Here is a 26,562-nt window from a genome sequence, read left to right on the forward strand (position 1 = left end):
AGGGAATAGATCATGCAGTTACCATGTTGCCACCATCCGTATCATCATTGAGCAGTCTATTGATTGGCAGTCCTCCCTCTATACAACTTTTGTGGACTTTGAGAAGGCATTCGACAGTGTAGACAGGGACATCATCTGGAGGCTAATGATCCACCACGCCATTCTGCCTAAGCTCATAAACATTATCCAGTAGTTGTATGAAGACTCATCCTGCCAAGTTATCCACAACAGGAAACTTACTAAACATTTTGTAAGGAAGACTGACATAAGACAGGGTTGTATATTATCACCAACAATCTTCCTGATGGTCATAGACTGGATTATGCACAAGACAACCCAAGACAACAACACTGATATCCAGTGGGCCTTCACCAAACAGCTAGAGGACCTAGACTTTGCAGATGGCATTAATCTCATTGGCAACAACATGCATAAACCAAACTGAGTAAGCTAGCAGAGAAGACTAGCTTAAACACCAACAGAAAGAAGACCAAAGTGATGAGAATCAACAACAAGCAGGAACTCCCAATCCAACTTCAAGGAGAGAACATCCTGCAAACAGACTGCTTCACGTATCTGGGGAGCATTGTCAACAAGGACGGTGGAGCAGACAATGACATCAAAAGCCGTATCAACAAGGCCAGGCATGCTTTTAACAGCCTATGCCCCATCTGGAACTCCCAAGCATTATCCTTCTGCAGGGAGACCCTTATCTTCAATGCTAATATGAAGGCAGTCCTATTGTATGGTTCTGAAACCTGGAGAGTAAAACTAAACTATACATGTCTGACAAGCATGCTGTTTAGAATGCAAAAAGAAGAAGAAGAAGAAGAAGAAGAAGAAAAAGGTGAAAAAAACGTATGCCTTGATACAATTAAGAGAAAATCTTTCCTAACATATTAAAACAGTGAAATTGTTTGCTGCTACCTCATAGTACTGCAACCATCCATCTTTGGCTTGGAAAAAACGTCGTTTCCATGTTTTGAGCAGTGTTGACTTCTTCTTGTTCATAGGAAGCTTTTCCATTAGTCCTTCCATAGAAATAAACTGGTGTGAGATGTCCTCAGCTGTCTGAAATTAAAGTGTATCTCTCTTCTTTCACTGTCACAGCACCCCCTTAAAGCAAAAACCATCTAAAAAAAAAAAAAAAAAAAAAAATACAAAAAAAAACAACCAAAACCTAAAACTAAAGCTTCACTTCTACAAATTTGTGTACTCTAATTCTTTATTCATTTCAATATTCAAGTTCTATGTTGACTTGTTAAATAATTCTGAGTTATGTAAATAGTTAATCATTACAAGCCTACTTAAAGTGGTGGCACATATTACACTTGAAAGACTCCTTTCATATCACTTATTAATGCCTCAAATATGAAATCACAAGAAGAAACATGAATATGAAGAAATTAAATGAAGACTCTTTCTCTCATCTGTTCAAATCTCAATTTCAGCACAAAGCCACATGTGGCGTCACAGCGAGGTCTTGGCTGAGTACAGCACCTCTGTTGCATAGAAACTACCAAATCTCAAAAGCACAATTGCAATAGAAACGCACGTGCCACTGCTGAAGTGCAGGCAAGAATTCCTACTTTCCAAAATGATTACAAACTGAGAAGACAGGGAGTCATCTTCGTCCCTAAGTGAAGGCCTGACTTTATCATGCTCATATAATATTTAAGTCTGTGTACATCGTGGTTGGGGAACCTGTTTTCCTCCAAGGCCCATTTTGATATTTATAACATTATTTGCAGGATGTACAAAATTATCTGCTTAAAAATAAGCCTGCTGTATTTGGTCAAGCTTCATTTTTGCCATATAAATTACACACATTTCTTATTAATCATGTTTTGTTATTATTAAATCACCCACTTTGAAATTAGATCATAAACTTTTGCATTTCAGGTGCTGAAATTTACAGAAAATATTTATATTACTTTTACCTACCAGAATCTGTTTATAACTTGGACCAGTTGGGCAGGTCTTTCAATATATTTTACCTTGTCATGCAAGCTATAATCATGCATAAAAGTCATATAGTTGCTTTTCAAAGGAAGGCACTCTACTGAATGTTGTAACTGGAGCCTGGAGGGGCAATGAGGCTAGAAACATTTCACTTGTGAGTTACTTTCTTTTGTTGGGGTCACTACATCTGTATTATTCATGAAAATCAGAAATTTTGGTGGGAGAATTTTATAAGTTAAAAAGTAATAGAATTCTTTCTCTCTCTGTGTGTTTTTCCTGTTGTTTGTTAAAATAAACATATACATAATTAAAATATTATTTATAATAAAATTAATAAGTTCATTACTGTTTGGATTTTCCTAAGTTCATTTTTTTTAAAATCAACAGATTAAAGCTATTCTCGGAATTCCTACTGCTTGCAATTGGCCAAGCATACCACACCCTCACTCAATGCTAATCATTGCCTAGCTAGTACATGATGGACAGGTGATCATTCTTTCTACTTCCCATTGTACGTCTTTTTTTGACTCCTCCTATCTATAACACTACAGGGAAAAGAGGTGCCACAAAATCAGGCTTTCTACTCACTACCTACATTTGCAATTCCCAACCTTTGTCCTATCTAGGAGGCAGAAGTGCAGCACCCTTTCAACACTATAGCACTATTCCTGGTTATCGCAAGACAAATATCACCAACACTATAGCACTATTCCTGGTTATCGCAAGACAAATATCTAGTTTGATGGTCATTATCTTATCTTGAATTATTTATTTTTACCTATAATGTTTCTAAGTATTTGTGACTAGATTTAGTGTAAAAAGGCTGGAACATAATACATCAACTGCAGCCCTCCTTATAAATTCCCATATAAACAGTGGATATTCGCAGAACCCCAAAAACTTTGAAGTTTGAGCACAACATGAAAAAACACCATTTGTGATAGCAACATTTTACATGGGATCTGCAACAAAACTGTGCCACAAGAAAAGTCAGAAGCACTCATAGACACTAATGAAAGTGCATCTATCCTTACTGTTTGACAGTGTGCCATGTGGCTATCAGTTATATGCAGGAATAGATAAAAGGTCACAAAGATACAACCACAGCGCATGTGGCTCAGCACTCATCAACAGGACTGCAGGTGGCTGTTAAACAGATTGATCTAGAAAATTTAGATCGTGAGTTCTGTCATGTACAGAAAGAAGTTGTATTAACAAAGCAGCTACAATATGACACTGCTCTCCCACATTACTTTTGACAGTCATGCATGTTATGGCTATGGTTCTTGCCGGCACCTGCTACATGTCCATTTTCACAGCTATCTGCCTGAGCTAGCGGTCACATGTATCTTGCGGGGTGTACTGCATGCTCTGGAATACTTGCATAGCACAGGTGTCATACATAGGAGTGTGAAGGCTAGTCATGTTTTAATATCAGCTAGAGGACAGGTGTGTCTCGCTGGCCTCCACAACTCTCTTTCCACAGTTGTAGGAGGCCAGTGCTTGTGAACAGTCTATGACTACCCCAACATTCTGATGGTTGCCTTCAGTATTTTAGTTCAGAAATTCTTGAACAGAATCTGGATATTTCTCAGTGATAATAAAATTAGCTTAATGATCTTACTGCTAGAATTCGGCTATTTTTCAGTGATTGCTTTTGAGACCAGTATCCATTATTATTATGTTTCTTTTTCTTTTTAGTAATGCGCTTTGAGTCCACTTTTAATGGTAGGGAAAAGATCTACACACAAAAAGGAAACTCCTGAAAGCATTAAGAGTACCCTTTCTTTAAGTATCTGTATCAATTAAGTGTGAACGTAAATGTAAGCAATGGTAATGACTGTTGGCATGTCATCTAGATTCGTCAGCTAAGTGGACCATTCCCTGAAATGACCATGTACATGTATTTTCTTGTTGGGGGGGACCTTCAAATACTCAGAATAAGAGAGACTGTCTCACTACCAATATTCAGCCCCTCAGTCTTGATTGCAAAGTTTTACACTTGAAGTACAGACAAGTAATTCTAATAGGAAGTCATTCATGCCTCATTGGTGGCTAGATGTGGTTTTCCCACATTAGACATGATTGTAAGTAAATTATGCATTGTTGGAGGAAGGATTCAGAATGTCAGTAGCCCTTAATAGAACCCATGTTGCAACAGCAAAATAATTTGTAACAATATAAAAAGAAGAAATGTCATGTTGACAGTGAGTCAATAAGATTAGTTCCTGTTTGTCTGCTATGAATGAGATTACATGAGATGTAGAGCAAAGAAGGCCATACCTCTGTCATCAGTTGAATTTTATAGAGCTGTTCCAAGACAGGTTTCTGTAAAATACCATCCAATTTTCAATTCCAATATATCTTTATGTCACATAGAACATCATAAACCTATTACATTCTGCACATCTCTCTTTCTGTCGTGAACATTAGTGTATGCATGGATGTATTCACATAAAAGTATATGTACATGTACTTGTATGCAACTGGAGACATTTTGTGAGATATACATGCACACCAGAGACAGATTGGTGATTTTCAAGAAAACACCACTCATTTGTGCATAAAACACAAAAATTGGTGTCTGTCATCAGTTTACCCTGAAACATATGGTCCCTTTAAAGCTTTAATCTTATGCCTAACATTTCCCAACTGATGTCCCTGATTGCCTGGAAATACATTTACACACACTTACTCACCCTGCCCTTCCCTATACACATGCAAACATGCATTTTTTTTTACTGTCAAAAATTGGGTGCATATCTTGAGCTGGAAGATCTTTGCAAATGGAAACAGTGGCAAAATTAGTATAACTTGCAGCTGTAAGGCTGATTCCATTTTCAAACTAAAGTATGCTTTCACAAATAAGTATTTGAAGAGGAACTACTTCCATCCCAACATGCACCCACACACAGACAACAAACTATCTGTGCATGAATTGGGTTCACACACACAGACAGATACACATGCATTAGATACATGCAAAAAATGTAGCATGGGATTAGGGTCACTTTATTGGTTACTCAAAAATCTCGGCAGTTTGTTTGAGGACAACTTCTTGAGACAATTGATTTTCTTCAGCTGTCACAAGAGTACTACAAGTATTTGCATATAAGTGGTTAGTTCAGATTGTTAATCATTAAAATGGCGGTTAATTTAGACCCAGATGATATCTGCTAGCAAGAATCATACACACGCTTTAAGTATACTTCACAGATATTGGCTAGGATTAGCCATAGCAGTAGAATCGTGCACAATTTAAGTGAACCTTTTAAAATGGTACACGTTTTAAAAATGTCAAAAATTCTTATTCAAGAAACAAATTATTGTGAAGCATAGAAATTTGCATTTTGTGTACAAGTACTGTCACATTTAATGTAACACAGTATTAAGTTACTAAGATGTAACATGCTTTCTAACAACTTTTTCAGGGATTTACCCAGCAGATAGATGAGCTCCAATAGCCTTGTTCAGTGCTTCAGGATCAGCCACTAAGATCCTAAGAGTTGATGATGCCAATAGCTGGTAGTCAAACGCTATGCTGAAGAGTGAGGATAACTGGAATTTGTAAAATTATGTTTCTCTATGATTAGAATCAGAAAATTTAATTCTGCATCTAAATTCTTTTCTCCTGACTTAGCCCTCCAATGCTCCAGTTTGCAGACTCTTTCCTTGAGAGTGTTTTTCTTTCTTTTTCAAATGACTAATTTTTTACATATAAACTTGTTCATACCAGAAAATGTAGTTGCATCATTTACAGTGATCACATTGTTTAAAACCAGCTATCAAAAGGAAGTTATTACTGTTAAACTGTTCGAAGTACATTAAAGCATTGTAAGAGCTAGGCATCTTTTTTTCCTATTTTTTTTTTTTTAGGTTCACCCTCTGTCATATAGATTTACTTTAAAAAAAATCAAGAAAACTCTTCTTGTTCTAAATGTCTTTTATTGATCACAAGCATAGTCAGATTTATGCATTTCATAACTTAACTTGCAGAGGATGCAGAACATTATTTAATAATCCAGATTATTTCTGTCTTCATTTTTCAAATACCTTTAGCTTAAGAGTAAGAATCATAATGTTGAATAATCTGTATTGAATAAAATAGGTGATGCTTGTATGGCTTCACTGACCCACGATGTAATATTAGTCTCTAGATGATTAAACAGGGATAATTTATCTTAAATTCTGATACAAAATGTTGACTGCATACCACTGAATTTGCTGTCAGCACAAAGTTCTCTCTTCATATCTCTTACAACCACAATTTTATCTTCTGAGGTTTTAGGCATTTATTATAGGGAAAGCAAATAATATTAACTTTCCTCCTGCCTTTTTAAAATTTACAGTTGCGATAGTTTATATCTTTTCCCCCTATCTCTTTATGTTTGCATGTCTTGGTAAAGGTAGCTGAGTGGCTAACAGACTGACTTCTCTTTCCCTACATCCCAGACAGACTACTCCGCTCTTCAACTTTTCAGTTACAACCTGATTATAGTGAGTCTTAATAAAGAGATTTTACTTTACAAAACAGCCACCCAGTCAATTAGATCCACACAATCTTACAGATGTAGGATGCCCAGCCCTCCCCTCTCTCCTCACACACATACACAACCCATTTTTTAACAACACATCCAACAAATAGACCAAAAAACAAAAAAAAATACCTAAAACCACCTCATAAACACATTTTCACAGATAGACTCAGACCTAATGAAAAACTATTTAAAAAAATTGTCAAAACATCACTGCAGAATTCCAACACAAACATGCCGCAACACAGAAAGGGCTTCTACATTCACAGATTACATGATCCTAACAATGACTAAACTGACTAATTGAACATCATTTCTCAGCTAGACTACCAAACCCTGAATAGACATCTACAGACTTCTATACAAATAACTCTCCAGATTGTATAACACAAAATTAAGGTGATGATGAACTGATGGCACCTTGTATCTGACTCATTGTCAGCACTCAAAGTTCCACAAAAACAAACCAGACAGAATATACATAATGTATGAAATATTAACTCTTATCATAAAAGAGATTCACAAGGAAAATTGTGAAATTAAGTTCCTGCTGGTCCCTTCTCATTTGGAATAAAAAGAAGCAAGAGGAGGGTGGAACTGGTGTTTTACACTGAGCCAGCCCTGTAAACAGATGCCACATGCAGGAAAAGGAAAGCAAAGAAGTAGATAAACAAGCTAGATCTGCAATAAAGCAAAGCCTTATTGTTAACATTACAAACCTCAATATTCCTATATTTCCAACAGGAAGAAAGCCTTTGAAATCAGCACTGAAAACACCATGGGAAGCAAAGGAACTAAGAAACAGACAGATCAGCAAATTAGCCATGTTCTGTATTTTTGTTTTACTATTCAAACAGATCTAAAGTATCGAAAATAAGACTAAATATATAAACTCATTATATGTACAAGGATCCTCTCACATCCACCTGTGGACATAGTACTGTGCCCCACTAATGCTTTTATAGTTTAATGAAAACTGCCTACAAAGAGAACTCAAAAAGGACTAAAGCAAATATGAATTTAAACCTAAATAGCACTCTCAACCCTCCTTAAAGAATTATGGCACACTGTACTGTCTTTAAAGATAGGGGCAAACCATCCAAATACTTAATTTTATATAAGCAATAAACAATTTTATAGGAAAAATGGGAATAAAATGGATAGTTCCACCAAAAAAGGAAAACAAAAAATTACTCAAATATAAATGTATTGAATAAAACAAAATATAAATCCAAAGCCCTAAAAGCTATGAGATATTATTTATACTTTTTTTAAAAGGAGAGTTAATTACATAGGAAACAGTTTTGTTTTCATTTAACAATCATCGCTCACAAACTCATAAATCAGTAAATTCCTGGCATTAAGGTGGAGGGCGGAAGTAAAATTACCTTAGATAATAAATAATACAGACATAGTATCCAAAACTAAATGAAAGTGTAAAATATATAGCTACAGTGCAACATAATGGATCTGGTAACCATCACTGCAGACATGTCAGGCTGCATGGACAATATAAACAAAAAATAACTACAAGAGGGCACAACCGGCAATAGCTAGCTCTTGCAGCACCATGCCGTAGTGATTGTTTCCTCACACCTACATTAATCCTTACACGCTCCTTGCCCCTTTCATATGTCTCCTTTCCCCAGATCCTCATCCCCCGTATAGCATGAATTGGGCTGTAGGTGGAAGTATTTTTTTCCTTTCAAAAGCAACAAGTTTTTAAAACAAACATGTCCCAAAAAAGACATTTGACGCCAATCTCTGGGATAAGTTCAAGACCTCATATCAAGCAGAAAAGTGTCCCAGCAGCTGGGGTTGAGCCATCCTGACATCCAGTGACTGTTGGAACAATTGCAGAAAAAAGGTAATCTGGAACAATGACCTTGGTCTAGACAACCCCAAATGATAGGACCTCTGTGGACATGTCCCTTGTGTAATAAGACCTAGGTATACTTACCCAAACATGTGCACATCGAATTACAAACACACAACACTTTGATGAGCCCCCAAAGACAAAGGTGAAGGAAAGTGGAGACTGCTGTTAAGAACCTGCATGAAGACCTCATCAACACAACTTGTTCATTGGATGGTAGAACAAGCGTGTTATTTTTTGTTATTCACAGATAGTTTTTGACTGGTCTTCACGAAGACATTCAATTGCCTCTCCATTCCCCCCCTCCCCGCATCTATTTAAAAAAAAAAGATGTCGTCCAAATGACACGCACAAAGTCATAAGATGCAACTATGACTAGGGGGCACTGCAATTAGGGTGGTGTACATGCTAGAAGCTGTAACAGCTTGAGTTTTAAACCAAACAGCAAAATATGACTAGAGAAAGGTGCTGCACATTTCTTGTCTGCATCAGTGTGCAATCGATGTGACGGAGAGCAAATTCTCTAAAAAGGTTTAATTTTAATAAGCCCTTCTTTGACACTTTTGGTTGGAAATTCATAATGAGCTCTTGAAGAAAAATTTCTACAATTTTTAGCAGCAAACAGTGCGGTGCGGTTTACTTGTTGGCTCTTCTGTAAGATGAGAAAGAGAAACAGACCGAGGTGTTAGGTGGAAAAGATAGCAATAAATCTGTCACAGGTAGTGACCAGTCGGATCAGATTATCAGGTCTGGACAAAGAAAACTGCAAAGGCCTTGGTGCGGTGATACTTGATAGTTCTCCGTAAAATAAGAAAGTGAAGAGAAAGATTGAAAGGACTGGAGTCGGGTAGATTCAACAGTGGATACAGGTCCATGGTCCGACAACCATGAAGCCTTGAGAGTTTGTAAAGACAAGTCTGCATGATTTGTATACACCAGTGATGCCCAACCTTTTTCGGCCTGCGGGCCATATCCATTTCGGACAGCCGTATCGCGGGCCACTTCACCGCAAAAATACAAAAAAGAAAAAAAAATAGAGCAGATACCATTTTTTATTAGAAAAAGTTGTACTTACCATTAATTATGTAGTAATTAGTGGGATATTTGAAACCGTTTACCCGAAACCAACTTCTGAATGTCCGGCCTCATCGTAGAGACACCAAGTCGGAGCACTGAATCGAAATGTTCATCCATCGAAAAAAAGATTGGGAAACATCCCTACGTGGGGTTAAATACTCCTTCTTCCTTTTTTTTCGTTTTTTTAAGGTCTTCTTTTATTACTAACACGCCGATTTCCTGCACTGTGGGCAGAAGTTTCGCGGGCCAGATGGCACCGCGTCGCGGGCCGGATATGGCCCGCGGGCCGTAGGTTATGCATCCCTGGTATACACTGTCATGTAGCTGTCTATATTTTATTAACACTATTTGTCTCTTTATCTTAATTATATTTCATCATTATTTATATTACCTTTTTTTTGCTTGTATGGATGGAAGTGGTTGAGTTAGTCAAGATCAAGATTCAAGATTCAAGATTCTTTTATTCTGTCGCCCTCCAGGGGGTATTGAGAAATTAGGAAATATCCATTGCATATACATTCACATTCTTATCATTAAATATAGAGTGTCTCTCATTCACATATATTCAAAATCATCCACTCATTCTTTCCTTTTTCAGTCTCTTCGTGTAATATTGTAATCGAGTAGGTTAAAGCATCTGAGCATATCTAAACAAAGGATAACCACTCTCTTGTTCTCTCTCACTCTCTTTCTTTTTCTGTATTCTTTACTATTTCTTTATCACAGGGGGTAATGTACATATTAGTGCACTCCCATCCATCCCTGTGTACAATATCTCCCACACACACGTTTTATCAATTTAACTAATTCACTGTCCTTAGTAGTATCTTTACAAATCTAGCTAATCTGCTGAGGGTCTTTTTATTTTTTTGGTGGTGTTGTAAAGCTTAACAAAACATTTCGTTGTGCGAGCGGATGTTACAGTTCTGTCTTGAGTCATGTCACATTACGCTTGGTGAGGTCTGTAGGAAGGCAATGGAAAAAACTTGAGTGGAGAAGCTTGTGTGAAAGGAAGGAATGTTACACATGATGCACATTCAGCTAGGTTATGATGTTCATTCGTCACAAAATATCATTCTTTATGGATGGATTGGCATTGTCTCTGGATTTGTCAAATGACTGCTAAATGTTTTGCTAAATTCGCATGTGTGCTCACGAATCCAAATCTGCTGAGTCCTGAGACAGGCCACGACAATCATGAATAGTAATATGTAAACCTATGTTTATTGTTTAAATCTTGAGTTAAGAAAATGGAGTTTAGCCTAAATGTATAATTATTCCTAGATTTTTGTTGTAAAAGGTTCTCTTTGGGGAGGAGGGGCGCAGTATTTGTCTCTAGCTTAGGGCGCAGCACAGCCTTGCACTGACTCTGGTTGTATGTACTAAACAATTTGTATTTTAAATTTGTTTCAGTGAGTTCACGACATATAGCACAGAACATTAAATATTTAAGATTTGAACAATTTTATGCCCATCCCTAACTCCTAACTGTAGTTATGGATCAGGGTTTTGCAGCATGAGGTCAAAGTACATTTATTGAAAAAAATTTTTGTTGAATTCAACACACAGGAAAAGTTTAGTTAGTGAAAAAGATTTAACAGTTTTATTAAGTATGCACCCTCAACTCCTTATTCACAAATAAAACTGAACTGCACTACAATGTTACAATGACTGTGGGTCACTCCTGCATCACTTTTTATTTTTAGTACAGTGATACCTCGGTTCTCGAACGCCTTGACTTTCGACCAAATCGGTATTCGACCAGGAAATTCGAGAAAATTTTGTCTTGGAATTCGAACAAATATTTGGAACTCGAACATCCGAACGTCCGAGATGAGCCGAGTTGAGCCTTGCTTGCGTCATCAGTGACAATAACCATCCCTCTTCCCTCCTCCCTCCACATTCATTCCCTCCTGCCATAAAGTTTGGTACAGGTACAGTAAATGAAACACAATTTACTGTACTGTACAGTACATTTTTGTTGTTTTTTTTTGTTTGTTTTTTTTTGTTTTAATAAATACACTTTTATTTCTTATTTCTTGTTGAGACTCATGTTTTTCTACATATTATATACAAATTAGGCCAGTAAATAGGCATTTTCTGGGGCTTGGAACGAATTAATCCAGTTTCCATTATTTCCTTTGGGTTTCATTGCTTCGGTTCTCGAACAATTTGGTTCTCGACCGTCCTCCCGGAACGAATTATGTTCGAGAACCGAGGTATCACTGTATATTAAATAATCTAGTACTGTGCATTTACACACACAGAGCAATTGTATTGACCAAACATAACAGAAGATACCAGGCAAGAAATTAATGTGAAGCCTGCATACTTCTTACAGGCTGATCAAGCTATTAACCTCTATCCTGCCCACCAACTACATTTTTTTTTGGAAGTCATTCAAGTATGGTCCTCTACCTCTCACACACAGACACTTGTTCATTGGCATAGAAACACTCACTGGGTCCCAGTCTTTGAAATTTATGCGTGGTACATTCTTCGTTTCCTCTGCAATGCTCCCTGTATGTGAACTTCCTGCTGCATCTGATGTCTGTGATGCTACAATATCAACTGTTGGCAGCTTGGCAGATCCCAGGGAGCATAAAACTGCACTGGCTGGTATACATGCCATTCCATCACTATTATCTGTGTAAAATATAATCAAGATTTTCAGATAATTCATGGTTTTCCTTGCAAGGATGTAAAAGAGCATGCCCAAACATGTAATAAACAGGCAGTTTGAAAACAGTAGCAAGTGATGCAACTATTAAGGTAATGGATCTTCCTTATTTATAAAGGCATAGCACTTTGCTATTTTGCTCAATTCTTTAATCCCATCAACTTTGTATGCATTGATTATCCTTTCCTCAAAATGTCTATGAAATTGTAAAAATATTCTTTCCTGGTAAAATTTCTTTCTTGAAGTACTTACTAGATGACATGAATATGTAGAAATATCTCCCTCTACCTACCCTATCTTGATTGACTAGGGATGACCAATATATGGCGAGAAAATCAACCACCAACCCTCCCCATCCCTTGTTGCCTGGCTGTTAAGTATGCCTCTTCAGTTTTCTGCTGGAAATGAGAAGGGACCCATAGCTGGGAGAGCTAGCTGTCATGTCATCTGGTAAGCAGCTGAAGAAACAAATTTTACTACCAAAAATGATATTTCTTCTTTGTTCCTATATCAGATGACTATACAGAGAATAAATAAAAGATGAAGAGAGTGGTTATATATGCAGGAAGTAGTCTACTGCCTTAATAGCAGGTCTTACAGGTCAGAAGCTAAAAAGAGAGATAAATTGGTAAGGAGGTCAGAGAGATATCTATTGGCACTCGCATCCCAGAGTACCAAATGGTAAAATGTGTTGGATAGCATAGCTCTGCAGCTCTTGTGATGGGTTCCACACTGAAGAGCCACAGAAGAAAGTCTGAAAACTCAAGGCCCTGGCTAGCTTGCCATGTCAAGTACTCTCCACTTGCTCTCATTCCCTTCTAAAGTGGAGGTCTTTTGAGTGGTTATGATGAATGCCAATGCTTCACCTGTGAAGCTTTTACTGGTGACAGTACCTAGGTTAACAATAAGACATGAAGGTTCAGTTGCTCTGGTGCTAGATGAAAGATCTGGTTGCATGGCTGTTTCATTAGGGAAGGCATGAGAACAAAGTTCCAAAGAAAGACTTAAATCTCATACCTCTAGGCAGGAGGTGAGCATCTAGTCTTCTCAGATCCAAGATCCAGCAACCTCTTGGTTTTGACACAAGAAATAGGAAAAATAGAAGGCTGGTATTTAACCTGCCTTCATCTAAATACATAGAGGTGAACTGTGCCATCAAAAAAGGGATAAAGTCAGCAAAGGCTAACTGGATCGAAAGCCAATGCCAGACCACAGAGGAGAGAATGGCAACGGGGGATAGCAAGAAGGCCTACAAAGTACTAATGACAGGTCAGCACAAGACCTCAATCATTGAAGACAGCAATGGCCACCACTACAGTAGGTATATTTTAAGGGTGCCCCTTATCAACAATGCTGTTCAATATCTTCTTAGAGAACATTATGCATGAAACCTTCTATGACCATCACTCTTCCATTTCCATTGGTGGAAAGCTGATTTGCAACCTATGCTTTTGCAGATGACATTGATCTCATAGCAGGCACTAATGGAGAACTGAAAGACCCTACAAACAGACAAAGTTGAAACGCATATGGAATGGAGACCAGCACTGACAAAAGCAAAGTTATGATCACTGGCAATGGCAAACCAGAGATATGCATGAATGGGGTATTGCTCAAGTAAGCAGCTTCAAGTACTCCCCAAAACGTCTTTGTCTAAACATAAAAAACTATTCCATGTAAAAGTGTATAAATGTCACTGTACTAAGCCTTAAAAATAATTTCAGTTGGATTTCATATATTAATACTGCTGCAAGAGAAGCAGAAAACCAAAGATGCTGAAAAGAGTACCAAAAAAATTAAAGACTACTTAATGAAATCACAAAATAAAGCACTTATATTTCTGAACTTTTAGTTTTATTGCTTTCTCTCAACCCTTCATATTTTTTATTTGTAGTCCAAGCAATAAAGAATTGCAACAGTGATATTGTCTGTTTCTCTTTTTTATCTTAAAGTAAAGTTAAAAAAATATCATGACAGGATCACACATTCACTCTCAGGCAATTGATATCCTGTGGCAAGCATCTAGCAAAAGGGAGAAGAAGTTGGAGTTTCTCAGCAGTTCCCTGTTTGTAGCTAGGCATTTAGATAACGGGCTCTGCTCTAAAATTACTCAGTGACAGAAACTGCATATAAGATATCTATATAGAGGTGTATATATCAATATTATAGATATAATTTTGGGTGGTGTGCAGAGATATGTGAGTACATATTTGATATTATATAGGATTTACATTGTCTGTTATGCAGATAATTGACATTTGAATATTTCAACACCTCTGACAGGTTAAGTAATAAAGTAAAAATAAGATAAAATAAAAAAAAAATATCCTTACTAAATTAGCTCTGTGAGGTTAATACTTAAAAATGTGAAGAATTCACTGAATGTGTATGTTCATATTTTTTATATGCAGATATGTGTGTGTGTGTGCACATATTCAGATATATCAAATCAAATCAAATCAGACTTTATTGTCTGTCGAGGAGACCCAAGACAGAAATTTTTCTTTTGCTCACAAGGGCAGGCATACATACTCACACAGACATCCACACACACAGTTAGGAGCAAAGATACACCACCATGGTAGTTGGATCTCCGTCAAACGGTCAATGAAATCTTAACACCCCATATTTCCTTATATATATTAAAAAAAAAAAAAGCGTTGGCATTGCAGACTGCAACGAAAAGTGTCTGAACTGCATTTTCGTCATCCTCTTAGTACTTTGTTAGTTGATACTACTATCTGTTCATCACCTGTAGGCAAACAACATTATAAACTGTCACCTATGTCATCTATTGGCCTGTGACAGAAATCCCTGCATTTCATTAATTATTTAGATTGAGCACAGAGAGCTCGTCTTGTGTGTTCGAAAGGGAGCGCACATTCACCAAGTTGATGGCTGATAATGGATGTCAGCATCCTCTACTCTTCAGACTGTGTTTGATTCCTCCTGAGTCCTTGTGCCTTTATTTAGGATGGCACAAAGGACCTCTGGTAGGCAGCTTTCCATACACGTGGCACTTTATAGCGCCTGCCTGAGGGAAACAGCTGGAAGTTGGGATGGAGAGGGTGCGTTAGGTCCGAAATGATGTTATATGCCATCTTTCTGACTGCATGAAGGTACAAGTCAGAAAGTGGCAGCTGTGATATACCAATAATTTTATTGGCCTGGTGGATGACTCTGGCCAGCCTTGCCTTGTGTTTGACGAGGAGGTGACCATACTAGGCAGCGATGTTAAATGAGATCATGCTCTCAACAAGAGACCTGTACACAGTCTCAATCACCCCAGAGCTGACGTTGAAGCTGCAGAGTCTCCTAAGAAGGTACAGCCGTTGCTGGGCCTTTTGTACACTTGGTTCATGTGATCACTAAAGGAGAGCTTCCTGGCGATCACTGTACCAAGGTACAAGTCAAAAAGTGGCAGCTGTGATTTACCAATAATTTTATTTGCCTGGTGGTTGACTCTGGCCAGCCTTGCCTTGTCTTTGACGAGGAGGTGACCATACTAGGCAGCGATGTTAAATGAGAGGATGCTCTCAACAAGAGACCTGTACAGTCTCCATCATCCCAGAACTGACGTCGAAGCTGCAGAGTCTCCTCAGAAGGTACAGCCGTTGCTGGGCCTGTCTGTACACTTGGTTCACGTGATCACTAAAGGAGAGCTTCCCGTTGATCACTGTACCAAGGTACCTGAACACAGCAGCCCTCTGCACCTGCTGTCCCTTGATTTGTATTAGTGGGGAGAGAGAGAGTTGTGCCATCTCTTCCTTCGTATGCTCTTCCAAAGGTCATCTTCACCGTTTTTTCAACGTTCAGCTCCAGAAAGCTGCGTACCACTCCTCCAGTTCCCCCACGCAGACCAGGTACTGTGACAGGGACTGCTCGTCTTTCAGGCAGCCCACAAGGGCCATGTCATCTGCATATTTCACAAGTTTGAGAATAGCACTGTTAATAGTAATCTCATTGATATATACAGAGAACAGGATGGGGGAAAGCACACATCCCTGAGGAGTACCCGTGTTGAGGATCTACTCATCTGACAGAATCATTCCATCCATTGACAGATTTACTCCTTCAGACGAGCTGCTGAACCCTACAGTACCTGTCGGTGGAACTCTGAGACCCACCCTCTGTGGTCAATCCTTAAGGAATGATAGGATCCATAGAACTAGGCCGGTGTTTACATCCAGGTCTAGTAGGTGCTTTACTAGAAGGTGTGACTGGACTGTGTTGAAGGCGCTGGAAAAATCCATGAACAGGACCCAAACATAGGTGCCAGAAGTGTCCAAGTGTTGTAGGATAGCATTTAAATGTGTGAGAGTTAAATCAGACACACCCCTACGTGGCTTGTATGCAAACTGCAAAGGATCCAGGCGATCAGCCATGGTGGGGATTAACAATCTTCCCACAACCCTCTCCAAACACTTGGCCACAACAGACAAGAGGGCCACAGGTCGAAAGTCTTTCAAGTCTGTAACATGAGGCTTCTTTGGCACTGTTATGATTGTTGATGTTCACCACATGCGGGGGACATTATGAGAGTCAAGGGAGAGCTGGAAAAGTCTGGTAAAAACACCACTTAGCTGACTAGCACACTCTTTGAGTACCTTGCCTCTCACGTGGTCAGGTCCAGGGGCTTTACGTGGGTTCGCATGAGAGAGAATTCTGACATCTCCCTCATGGATTGTGACAGTGGCTGCCGACAGTGAAGAACAGATATTGTCTGCTTCATTGCTGAAGTCTCTCACATCAAACCGCGCATAGAAGATGTTAAGGTAAGCGTATATAATTCAATGTTATAGAATTTTGAATATATGTGTGTGTGTGCAGATATATATCTGTGTATGTATTCAAGACCTGTACTATATAAGTTTTACATTCTATTTTATTCAGATAACCAATTTCTGAACATCTCAATACCCCTAAAAAGGTGAAAGAATAAAGTGTCTAGTGTCTTGATTATTTCATCACAGTAATCCCAGCATTAATCATAACAATCCATTCCCTTCCTTTTGCATTTCATTTAAATCAAGTTTAGCCAGGAAGAATATAATTAGAAGAATGTCACCAAAATGTAGTGACTCTATCAAGTGACTGGTCCAGCATTACTGATGCTTGGTTGACAGCTGAGTTGAAAGGATTATTCTAAATCAAAACTGATAAAAGTACATGGCCAATAATTACTATGAGCTGTGTGTAAAGAGTTCTTACCTTGCTGCAGCTGCTGTCTTGACATGCTGGATTCTTTCTGTGCAACTGTACTTCTTTTGCCTCCAAGTGAATCTTCTTTGCAGATCATGGTTTTAGTGGCATCTTGCTTTGAATGTTTCACAGGAATTTCTTTTGGTGTACATGCCAAACTGTCAGAAGTGAACAGTTTTTCATGGGATTGTACCCTATGCATGCCTCCAGATGCCATGCTAATTTCCAGAGAAGATTTAAACTGTGAAGTGTTTTGTTTGCCATGTCTGCTTGTTAGAACTATTGAACTACTTGATTTTTTGCGATCAAGATTTGTAAGCAAAGATGAAGAATCTGTTACTATATGATGTTTTAAGCCAGAAACTAAGGGTGCATATTTGCCTGAAAAAGAGGGTGTATTATGTAAATCCTGACGCCTGGCATGCACAAGCTGTACTTCAGACTGATTACTTTTGGTAGAGGCCACTGTCATAGGCATTGTGGTTTGAGCTTGCATAAGTGGCTTGTACCTAGACAAAGTGGCTCCATGACCTGTAGGTTTTATTGATTTCCCTCCAAAAGTTAGAGCCAGTTGTTTAACACTAGGTAAACCTTGATATATGTTTTGTCCAATTGATACAGCTAGATTAGGTACAGATGATGTGGAAGCAACAGAGAATTTAACTAATTGTGATTTATTTGACATTGGCAAATCACTCCCTATCAAAGTAGGCTTGAGGTGGATGCTTTGTGATAAAGCCGAGACACTTTGTGAAGAAGATATAGGTATTTCACAGTTTCTGGGCACCCGTGTGCTGCTATCTAATTCTCCATTTATGTCCCTAGCAGAAACAGTATGTTGCTGTATTGCAATGTGACTGTCTACAAGATCTACTTGACTGGTATCACCATGGTTGACTGACAAACATACTGAAGAAGCTGGGCACAATGTGGATGCAGCAGTTTTAGAACAGCTTTCGCCACTGTCAGCATTACAAGGCTGGTCTGCAATGGACTTAGTGGATTTGATACATGAAGGATGTAAAAGATCACCACTCTTAGCAGTCTGTATTTGAAGTTGCCCACCCTGCTTGTTCTGATACAGATTTTGCTGAAAAGAAAGATTAAGTCATTGCAGTTATGAAATGAAATTCTGTAAACTGCCAAAACACAGCACGAGTGGTAAGAAAACTCAAACATGAAATAGGAAATACCTTAAGATATCTATATATACAGTCAAATCTCGCTACTATGCCACCCCGCTACTATGCCACTCTCGGTAATTATGCCACTTTTGCTCGGTCCCGACTATAAATTCAATGTAAAAAAAAATTTACTATGCCACCCCCTACTCTTGCTACTATGCCACTTTTCTGTGACTGTTAAAAGACACAAGTTGTAAAATTCCGCACATTGCTTGACTATTATACTGTATGGTAGTGTGGGACATCGCAGTTAGGTGGGATGGAACATAGCACGCACACAGGGAGGGTGGAGGCTTTCAATGTGGGGGGTGGTGGTCACTGGCCGGGTGACAGCCAGGTGACAGAGGGAAGGTGTGAGGGGGTCGACTAGCGACAGGATGCAGGTGCGCGGATGTGGTTGGGAGGGGTGGAGGATGAAGAGGTGAGGGGGAGAATGAGAGGAGACAGCTAGCGAAGCCGACGATTCTTGAGAGCTTTGGACCAGACCTGGGCAAAGGCCTCCTGTCTCTGACCGGCCCGCCCGCCAGTATATATACTATACATACAGTATTGGGTAAAACTGACTTAACTATATTAGTCCGGCCCTCTAAAACCATCCCAATTTATTCCCCTTGGGAAAATTAATTGCCCACCCCTGCTTTGGACTGACGGGTAACTTGAACAAATAAAGCCATTTTTACGAACCCTCACTACTATGCCACTCTCGCTACTATGCCACTTTTGCTCGGTCCCGGTAGGTGGCATAGTAGCGAGATTTGACTGTATTCCTATTTTATACACTTATTCTGAACGAAAGAAATTCTTTGGTCATTTGCTTTACCAATTCACAGCTCAGTACTTAGCCAAGTTCTGTCAATCTGTACACAAAACCACTTTCATCTTGTATCCAGTCTCACAAGATTTCTCATCAATCATATGCTAATGATACACAACAGTACTGCTCCATTCCACCAGCTGAATGTCACTCAGCTACTAGCACCATAGAAGCCTATATTAGCGATGTCAAGGACTAGATGTTAACAAAAAACTTAAACTCAGTGATGATAAAACGAAATCAATCTTCACTCATTTGTCTGCCAAATCACATCATGGTGGGTGAAACCAATATCACCTAGGCGTCATCCGTCATGAATCTAGTATTCATTGTTACTGCAGACATGACTCTTGATAAACAAGTAACACCTGTTACAGACTGACACAATCTGCCTATTATAAGCTCCGTAAGATCAGCGCCATCCATCACATTCTCTCTACATGCGCTACCAACGCTCTTGTCTGTGTGTTTGTTCTTAGTCAGCTTGGTTACTTGTAAACTCCTTGTTTGCTGGCTGCCCTGAAAACCTTCACAAACTACAGAAAGTACAAAACTCTGGTGCAAGTCTGGTGCTTAGAGCTTGGAAGTGGGACCATGTCACTTCTCTCCTTCACTTTCTGCACTGGTTACCCATCTGTTCTCGCATTCAGTACAAACTATGTTGTGTTTTAATTTCTTTGCTGGCTTCTGCCTTGACTATTTCTTGGAACTTCTGTTCTAGAGGAGACCCACGTCATGTCTGTTTGGATATGGAAACAAATGGCTGTGAAGCAGGAGGTAGAGCCTGGTGTCAAAGTTGCTCCTGAGAAGCAACCCACTACTCGGGGGTGAGCATCAATGTAAGTGATGTCAAATTGCATGCATTCACGTTGAATGGCTGCCTTTTTCTTCCACTTTGCACAGATTTTGGAAGATGCAGCGTGAGACCTATCATAATTGGCACTGTGGGCGCTTGAGGAACAATCACCTACAGCATGGCCAGTCCTGTCACAGCAAAAACAGAAGGCTTGGTATTTGGAGAAGTTACCTCTGTGGCCATAACACTGACAGATGAAGCAGCACAATGAAAAGAGAATTTTACCCGCAAATACCTTACCTCAACGAAGTCAGGTATTTTTGGTAAACAGGTTAGGAAAAGAGTATTTGTGACTTTCCGTCTTTCTTGAGGTGGACCCATTGAACAGCTATAACCTCCTTTAAAATCAGTTCTGTATTGAGCTCTGATATCTTCGTGAGGTCAGGGCAGCAAATGACCCCCTTAGAAGAGTTTGAGGGATATGTGCACTGTTACTTTAATGGGTTGGTCTACAAACTGTTTTTCATCCCATTAGCGAAGGGGCTCATAAGCTCTTTAGGTTCCACTTTCTACTAGAAAATGTCCAGTGCAAAGACGTTTTATTGAAGAAAACCCAGATTAAATATTTTTAAACCCTTTGATTTTTATCAAAAGGGGAGAGGGATGAGAGCAGCTGGGCCAGTTCGGCACCCTCTGCAACAAGAAAACGGGACAAGGCCATCCCCTCAACAGACACTCACTCTCACTTCACCTTCGATGTCTAAAGACATTTCAAGCTCTCTGTTGTGTTTTCCCAGGTTTTATTTATTTACTTTTTTGGGGGGGTTTGCCATAGATTTATGATTTACTATGGACATAACTCTTTCATTATCAATAAGCACAATATATCCAATCCAGATTATTTCCCTTTTAAAATAATATGTTGTAAAAATGTAGAAAGCAAACTCTTTTTTTAAAATCCTAATAATATAAACCTTATTATTGAATATAAGGCCCCTCCAAAGCAAGCAAAAAAGTATGTTCCTAAGGTACCTGGGAGAAGCATTTCATGCTGCGGTTCATCAAGGTGGTAAGCCGAACTTGAGAAGCCACCATGTCATTCGAGATGGTTTTGTGTTGGCGCGAATTGCGATCATGCAGTCCATGCAAATTAGTGGTGAGACTATTAAAGTGTTCCTGTTCAGATTCCATCTCTTGCTGCAGCACAGCGATGAGATCCATCAAGCACTGTATTACATAATAACCAGTGATCTAAACACTTTCACATATTTGAGACATGCCTTATTCTATGCAAACAGACTTGACTTAAATGTTGGTTCCTCCACTTCTACAAGCATACACATAGCTTTACATTTTACACTACTAAAATCTCAACATTTTCCTGATCAATTAATATGCGTCTATATACTGTAGCAAAAACAGAACGTAATTGAAATAGGAAAGAACAGTGAAAATGCACCAGTATAAAAGTATTTAAGACAAATATGTAATAATATATGCCACAACATACAAGTAGGTAATTTTTCTTATTATCAGCTGTTAAATCTAGTAATATAAAAAATATCCTAATTGATAATTTTGTTAATGTTTATGAGCAGATTGTACATATAACAAACACACAAATATATTCCAATGTCACAACCACACTATCTGAGATGCATGCTCTTTCACAATACAAAAATACCAGGAATGGATTTTGTCAGCACTTTCCCACATAGCACTACAAACAAATATTTTTAATGAAAACAACAAATTATATCCTTAGGTGACCGTGGCATGGTGGCACATACATAAAGTCACAAATATCTATCCCAATACTGGGAACAATTTTAATAATATTGTTAATAATCTTTGTTGCACAACCACCTTTCTGTGTGTGAATGTAGTGTCAGACTTCATGGTAATTTCAGTCTGTCAATTTAGATTAACATCCCTTTAGGTTTATACTGTTCTACTCTTATAAAACCAAATTTGTGAAAAGTCCATTGCTCAAGAATGAACATGGTGGGGGCAGGGTGCAGAGTAGGGCAGGACTAGTTTTTACATGAAGCCAGCAACTAAGGCTATAGCTATAACATGGCAAAGGAGCCAGCCTTCTAAACAGATGCATGCCACATGCAGAGAAAGAACAGCATGCCCTGAATGAGATCCTCGCTGTATTGGCAACAGGCACTAACCACTGCATCACCAGACCAACTCTGGAGTGAATGCAATATAAAAAATAAAAACACATACAACTCGGAGACCCTCTGTTGAGCAATTTGACTGTGTTTTGTACAGAGCGGCTGATGACCACACCCCAGTGTCTTGACGTTTGTGCACCAGTCCAAATGTGGACCTTGGTATTCGCAGATCCATGTTGAAATTTGTGCTGCCTGTTATGTGTCCTTGCCTGGGATGGGGTAAAACCTGACTGTTTTCTTTGGTGCTGTGTGAAATCCTGACCAGACTTTTTGAAAGTGTAAATTATTCACATGAAAGCTGTTGAGGTGAGTCTGTCTCAGTTTTGTTGTGTTTATATAAGTTTTTGATTTATTAAAGAATATTAAATTAGTAATTTTAAACCCAATTGTTAGATTTCTAAGGAAGGTAATTTTCTATTTAAGTTGTTTTTTCTTTATTTGTTATTGGGTGGTGTTCCAGATCATACTGAACTTCAAGGGGTGCATCAACTGGGAAAAGACTGTGCTGGTTTACTTTGTTGAAGCTCAAGACCTGACAGCGGAGGCTTCAAAAGCAGACTTACTTTAAATGGACTGGCATTCAATATACAATGCCATGCTACATCTATACTTAATATTGATAACTTAGAATTAAGACTACTATCAAAAATACTGTAAGCTTCTTCCAGGTGTATGTGGAGTTTTCAAAATAAAAGAGACACCTGCATACATCTGTTTTCAGTCTGGGGGTGGGAGTGGGGGGGAGTTGGGGGAGGATAATGACAGAGGAAAGTCATTAATAATGTCTAATTTATAATGTACAGTTTTGGAATATCAATATCAAAACAGTTTTGGAATATCAATATCAAAACAGTTTTGGAATATCAATATCAAAAAAGTTTTGGAATATCAATATCAAAACTGTCTCAAGTAGTTTTTTGATCTGCTGCAAATTGCTACCAACAATATTTTTTTTTAAGTATATACCTATTTCATAATATGTAAAAATGTATTTACATGTGGTTTGGACTGTTTCAGAATTTGTAAAGTAAATGATACAAAATGTAAATGCTTTGTAATATAAATCTAATAAAAACATATGAATGCTTGGATTTTGTGGCCATGATGAAGAGGATGGGAATGTAGCCAATGAATAAAGTGAAACAAAAGAAAATAAAAGGTTTTAACTGTAAGCAGAAAAACAGGTAGAAGACAGAAACTTAATCTGCAACAGTCTTATAGCATATCTAACATACAAGGCAGTCAGAAATGAATTCTACTTGATAAATTGTGTTTGTTGCATGAATATCTCTGTCACGCTAGTTCTAAATGAAAGTATTTTCTAATCCCTTGCTATTTTTCTACCTTTTCTACTCTTTGGAGAGATATTACAAATAAGATTGCTTAGTTATGTAGACAGTCAAAAAATAGAAGTCTTCTAAAATAAAGTTCTCTCTTCACCTGTAAACTTTTAAAGAAAAGGAGTAGAATAACAGAGGTAAATTTAAAACCAGAAATTTTAAAAGGCAGTTTTGCATACAGCACATGACAGATATAGATAAGGAATGCCATGACATACAACTGGAAACTAGAAAAAAAAAGAGTTAAGTTAGCAAAGTAGGTGGTATTAGTTTAGGGCTAAAGTTCAAAATATCTTGACTCCAAGCTAATGCTGAGTCCCTTTCTCCAGTTTCTGTTTGTATGTCACAGTGTACATAGACCTCCCACTGTATAATTATACCATTTTAATCATCTCTCACACAAACCCCCATCCCCCAACACATAATGTCTCAGACCTTGGCAGACATATTCTTGACATTATTGTTAAAGTCATCATCACTGCAGGTCAGCAGCTGTGCTGGCAGTAGGGGTTTTGTTGACATCTGTAAAGAAATGATTTTCTTGCATTAATCTAAATTTAAAACAAAAAATTCACTTTAGCTTTTAAAAAATGTGGTTGATGCATTCAAAAGGTAATGCACACAGATACATACATAATGAGTATAAAATGCATGTTTGTAATGTGTATATATATTGTGTGACATATACTGAAGTAGCTGCTAATTGGTCAACTCATCAATGAGTTCCACAGAAACTTACACAAGCCTGAAAAGACAAAGCAAAAGCGGTTTTTTTTTAAAGGGTTTGAAAACAGAATGGTTAATCATCAGTTTGAAGATCTGTTCAAATATATTAAAAGACCCCTTAAAACAACTCTATTTTTCTCATAAAAATATTGCATATTGCACGCTAAACGTTATCTATGTGATAATGCAACGACTTAACGATATCACTACACCAAGCCTTATCTATTGATACCCTCCCATTAACTTCACCCTCCTCTTCCAAACTGCGGCTCCAAAAAGTATACCCCCCCCCCCAACAAAAAAAAAGGCTTCATAGAGAAAATAAAACAGCATTAGTCACTTTTCGGCCACTGGTTTTTTACAATGACGTAATATGTGTTTCAATCAGTAAACCAACACAGAAATATTCTGTCAGTATTCTGTCCGGTTTAACGAGGATGCGGCCTTCCGAATAGTAGACAGTAGCAGCTCCACATAAAGCATATATTTACCTTTTTATTAATTAATCTTTAAATATATGTAGTTTATCATCAATCATATAACTCAATATTCGATACGAAAATATTTATAAGAGTGAAACAATTTAACCTTTTTCCGAGTGGTTTGTGTTGCATAGCACGTAGTGAACCGAGCGAAGCTAGCTTAGCTCGCGGGCGCTCCCCAAGTTTCGCTCCGGTACGCGAACCGAGTTTAGAGGTGGTACGCTACGGGCGCCAAGATGGCTGCCATGGTTGTAGAGTTTAGGTGTGAAGACGATATTCACGGTGAATCTTCAAATAAATATTTTGTGATAGATAGATACGACGATACAGAAGTGTATCAAAAGTTCAGATTTCATCGTCGTGTCTTTCTAGAGATGGTAGCTGAATTTGCCTTCGACCTGGAAACTTCAAATAGAGACCACAACAACAGAAAGTCTACTCGTCGTTTGTTTTTGCGTGATATGCTTACCTCAGATCGTGAGTATCGATATTATAAACATTTCCCAGCATACAGCTTATTGGACTAATTAAACTTAGACACATAGCACTGCATCATATGGAAAGCTGGTGAATATATTTACAAGCCAACAGCTAGTTTCTTTTTGTGGATTTTCCAACGGCTGCGTCCGTGAAATGCACGCAGAATACAGCTTGTTCCAAGAACCAACCAACACAGGAAAACAACATTTATCCCTCAGTTAATGTTAAGGTAAAATATTTTGTTGATTGCCTTATACACATTTATAAGCAATTTATAAGGCATATAACACTGACTTCAATATTAACATATGTAAGGTGACCAGACGTCCCGCTTTAGGCGGGACAGTCCCGCTTTTGACCTCGTGTCCCGCCTGCTCATCGGGCGGAACGCCCAATGTCCCGCTTTCTGGCTTTCTGTAAGGTGACCAGACGTTTCGGGGGCGAAAGCGGGACACGTGCCGATGATGGTGTCGTCACCGTCAAAAAACGCCGAAAAAAGTGATTTTTAAAGACAACTGGGACATTTGATGGACTTGCCAGAAAGCCAGAAAGCGGGACATTGGGCGTCCCGCCCGATATTCAGGCGGGACAAGAGGTCAAAAGCGGGACTGTCCCGCCAAATGCGGGACGTCTGGTCACCTTACTTTCTGGCAAGTCCATCAAATGTCCCGGTTGTCTTTAAAAATCACATTTTTCGGCGTTCTTTGACGGTGACGACACCATTATCGGCACGTGTCCCGCTTTCGCCCCCGAGACGTCTGGTCACCTTACTAGCCTAGGGACTGACAAAAAGTACGTACATCTGTGTTAGGATGCGATATCGTACATATGTTCGTACCTTACAAATGGGCAACAATTATTCACACCTGGGCCCATTCACCATCTAATCACCCGCTTGTTTATCACATTGTGGTGACATCATTATAAATCAGAAAGCTGTCTGTGTTGATAACAGTGTTCTAAGGTCCTAGGATCTGAGGAAGGGTTTTGTAGTCTTTTCGTGGGCATTTGGGACTGGGTATGTGATTGTACGAATGTAGAAATCTGTTTTGAGACATTGTGTACCCCACTTTTGGATGACGTCACGTGAAACAGACTATTGCCCTCTGGGACAAATAAAGTCTTATCTCTTACCTTATCAAGCTTCGATATCCATTTTTAATGACTTTCTCTATGACACAGCCTTCTAGAAGTCTTTTCGTCTTTAAAAAAAAACCAACCTGTC

At 38.6% G+C, this 26,562-nt stretch overlaps 2 protein-coding genes across 5 annotated transcripts in view; one reads left to right on the top strand and one right to left on the bottom strand.

The window, feature by feature from the left end:
* LOC112571787 overlaps positions 1-25,092 on the bottom strand; it is a 58,879-nt gene extending 33,787 nt beyond the window's left edge. The window contains exons 1-7 of one of the 4 annotated variants that reach the window (XM_025251071.1): positions 24,964-25,092; positions 24,085-24,171; positions 21,159-21,353; positions 17,342-18,422; positions 11,912-12,096; positions 4,246-4,290; positions 928-1,071 (exon numbers count right to left, since the gene is read on the bottom strand). In XM_025251071.1, coding sequence (XP_025106856.1) covers positions 928-1,071; positions 4,246-4,290; positions 11,912-12,096; positions 17,342-18,422; positions 21,159-21,353; positions 24,085-24,171 — 1,737 coding nt within the window. In that variant the 5' untranslated portion in view covers positions 24,964-25,092. The other 3 variants (XM_025251072.1, XM_025251070.1, XM_025251073.1) reach the window with 3 other exon arrangements.
* The window catches only part of LOC112571786 (contactin-like), a 62,509-nt gene continuing 61,025 nt past the window's right edge, over positions 25,079-26,562 (top strand). Inside the window, exon 1 of the mRNA XM_025251067.1 lies at positions 25,079-25,334. Coding sequence (XP_025106852.1) covers positions 25,094-25,334 — 241 coding nt within the window. The 5' untranslated portion in view covers positions 25,079-25,093. The remainder of the gene's footprint in view (positions 25,335-26,562) is intronic.

The sequence above is a fragment of the Pomacea canaliculata genome, linkage group LG9, assembly GCF_003073045.1.
Source record: "Pomacea canaliculata isolate SZHN2017 linkage group LG9, ASM307304v1, whole genome shotgun sequence".
NCBI classification, from domain to species: domain Eukaryota; kingdom Metazoa; phylum Mollusca; class Gastropoda; order Architaenioglossa; family Ampullariidae; genus Pomacea; species Pomacea canaliculata.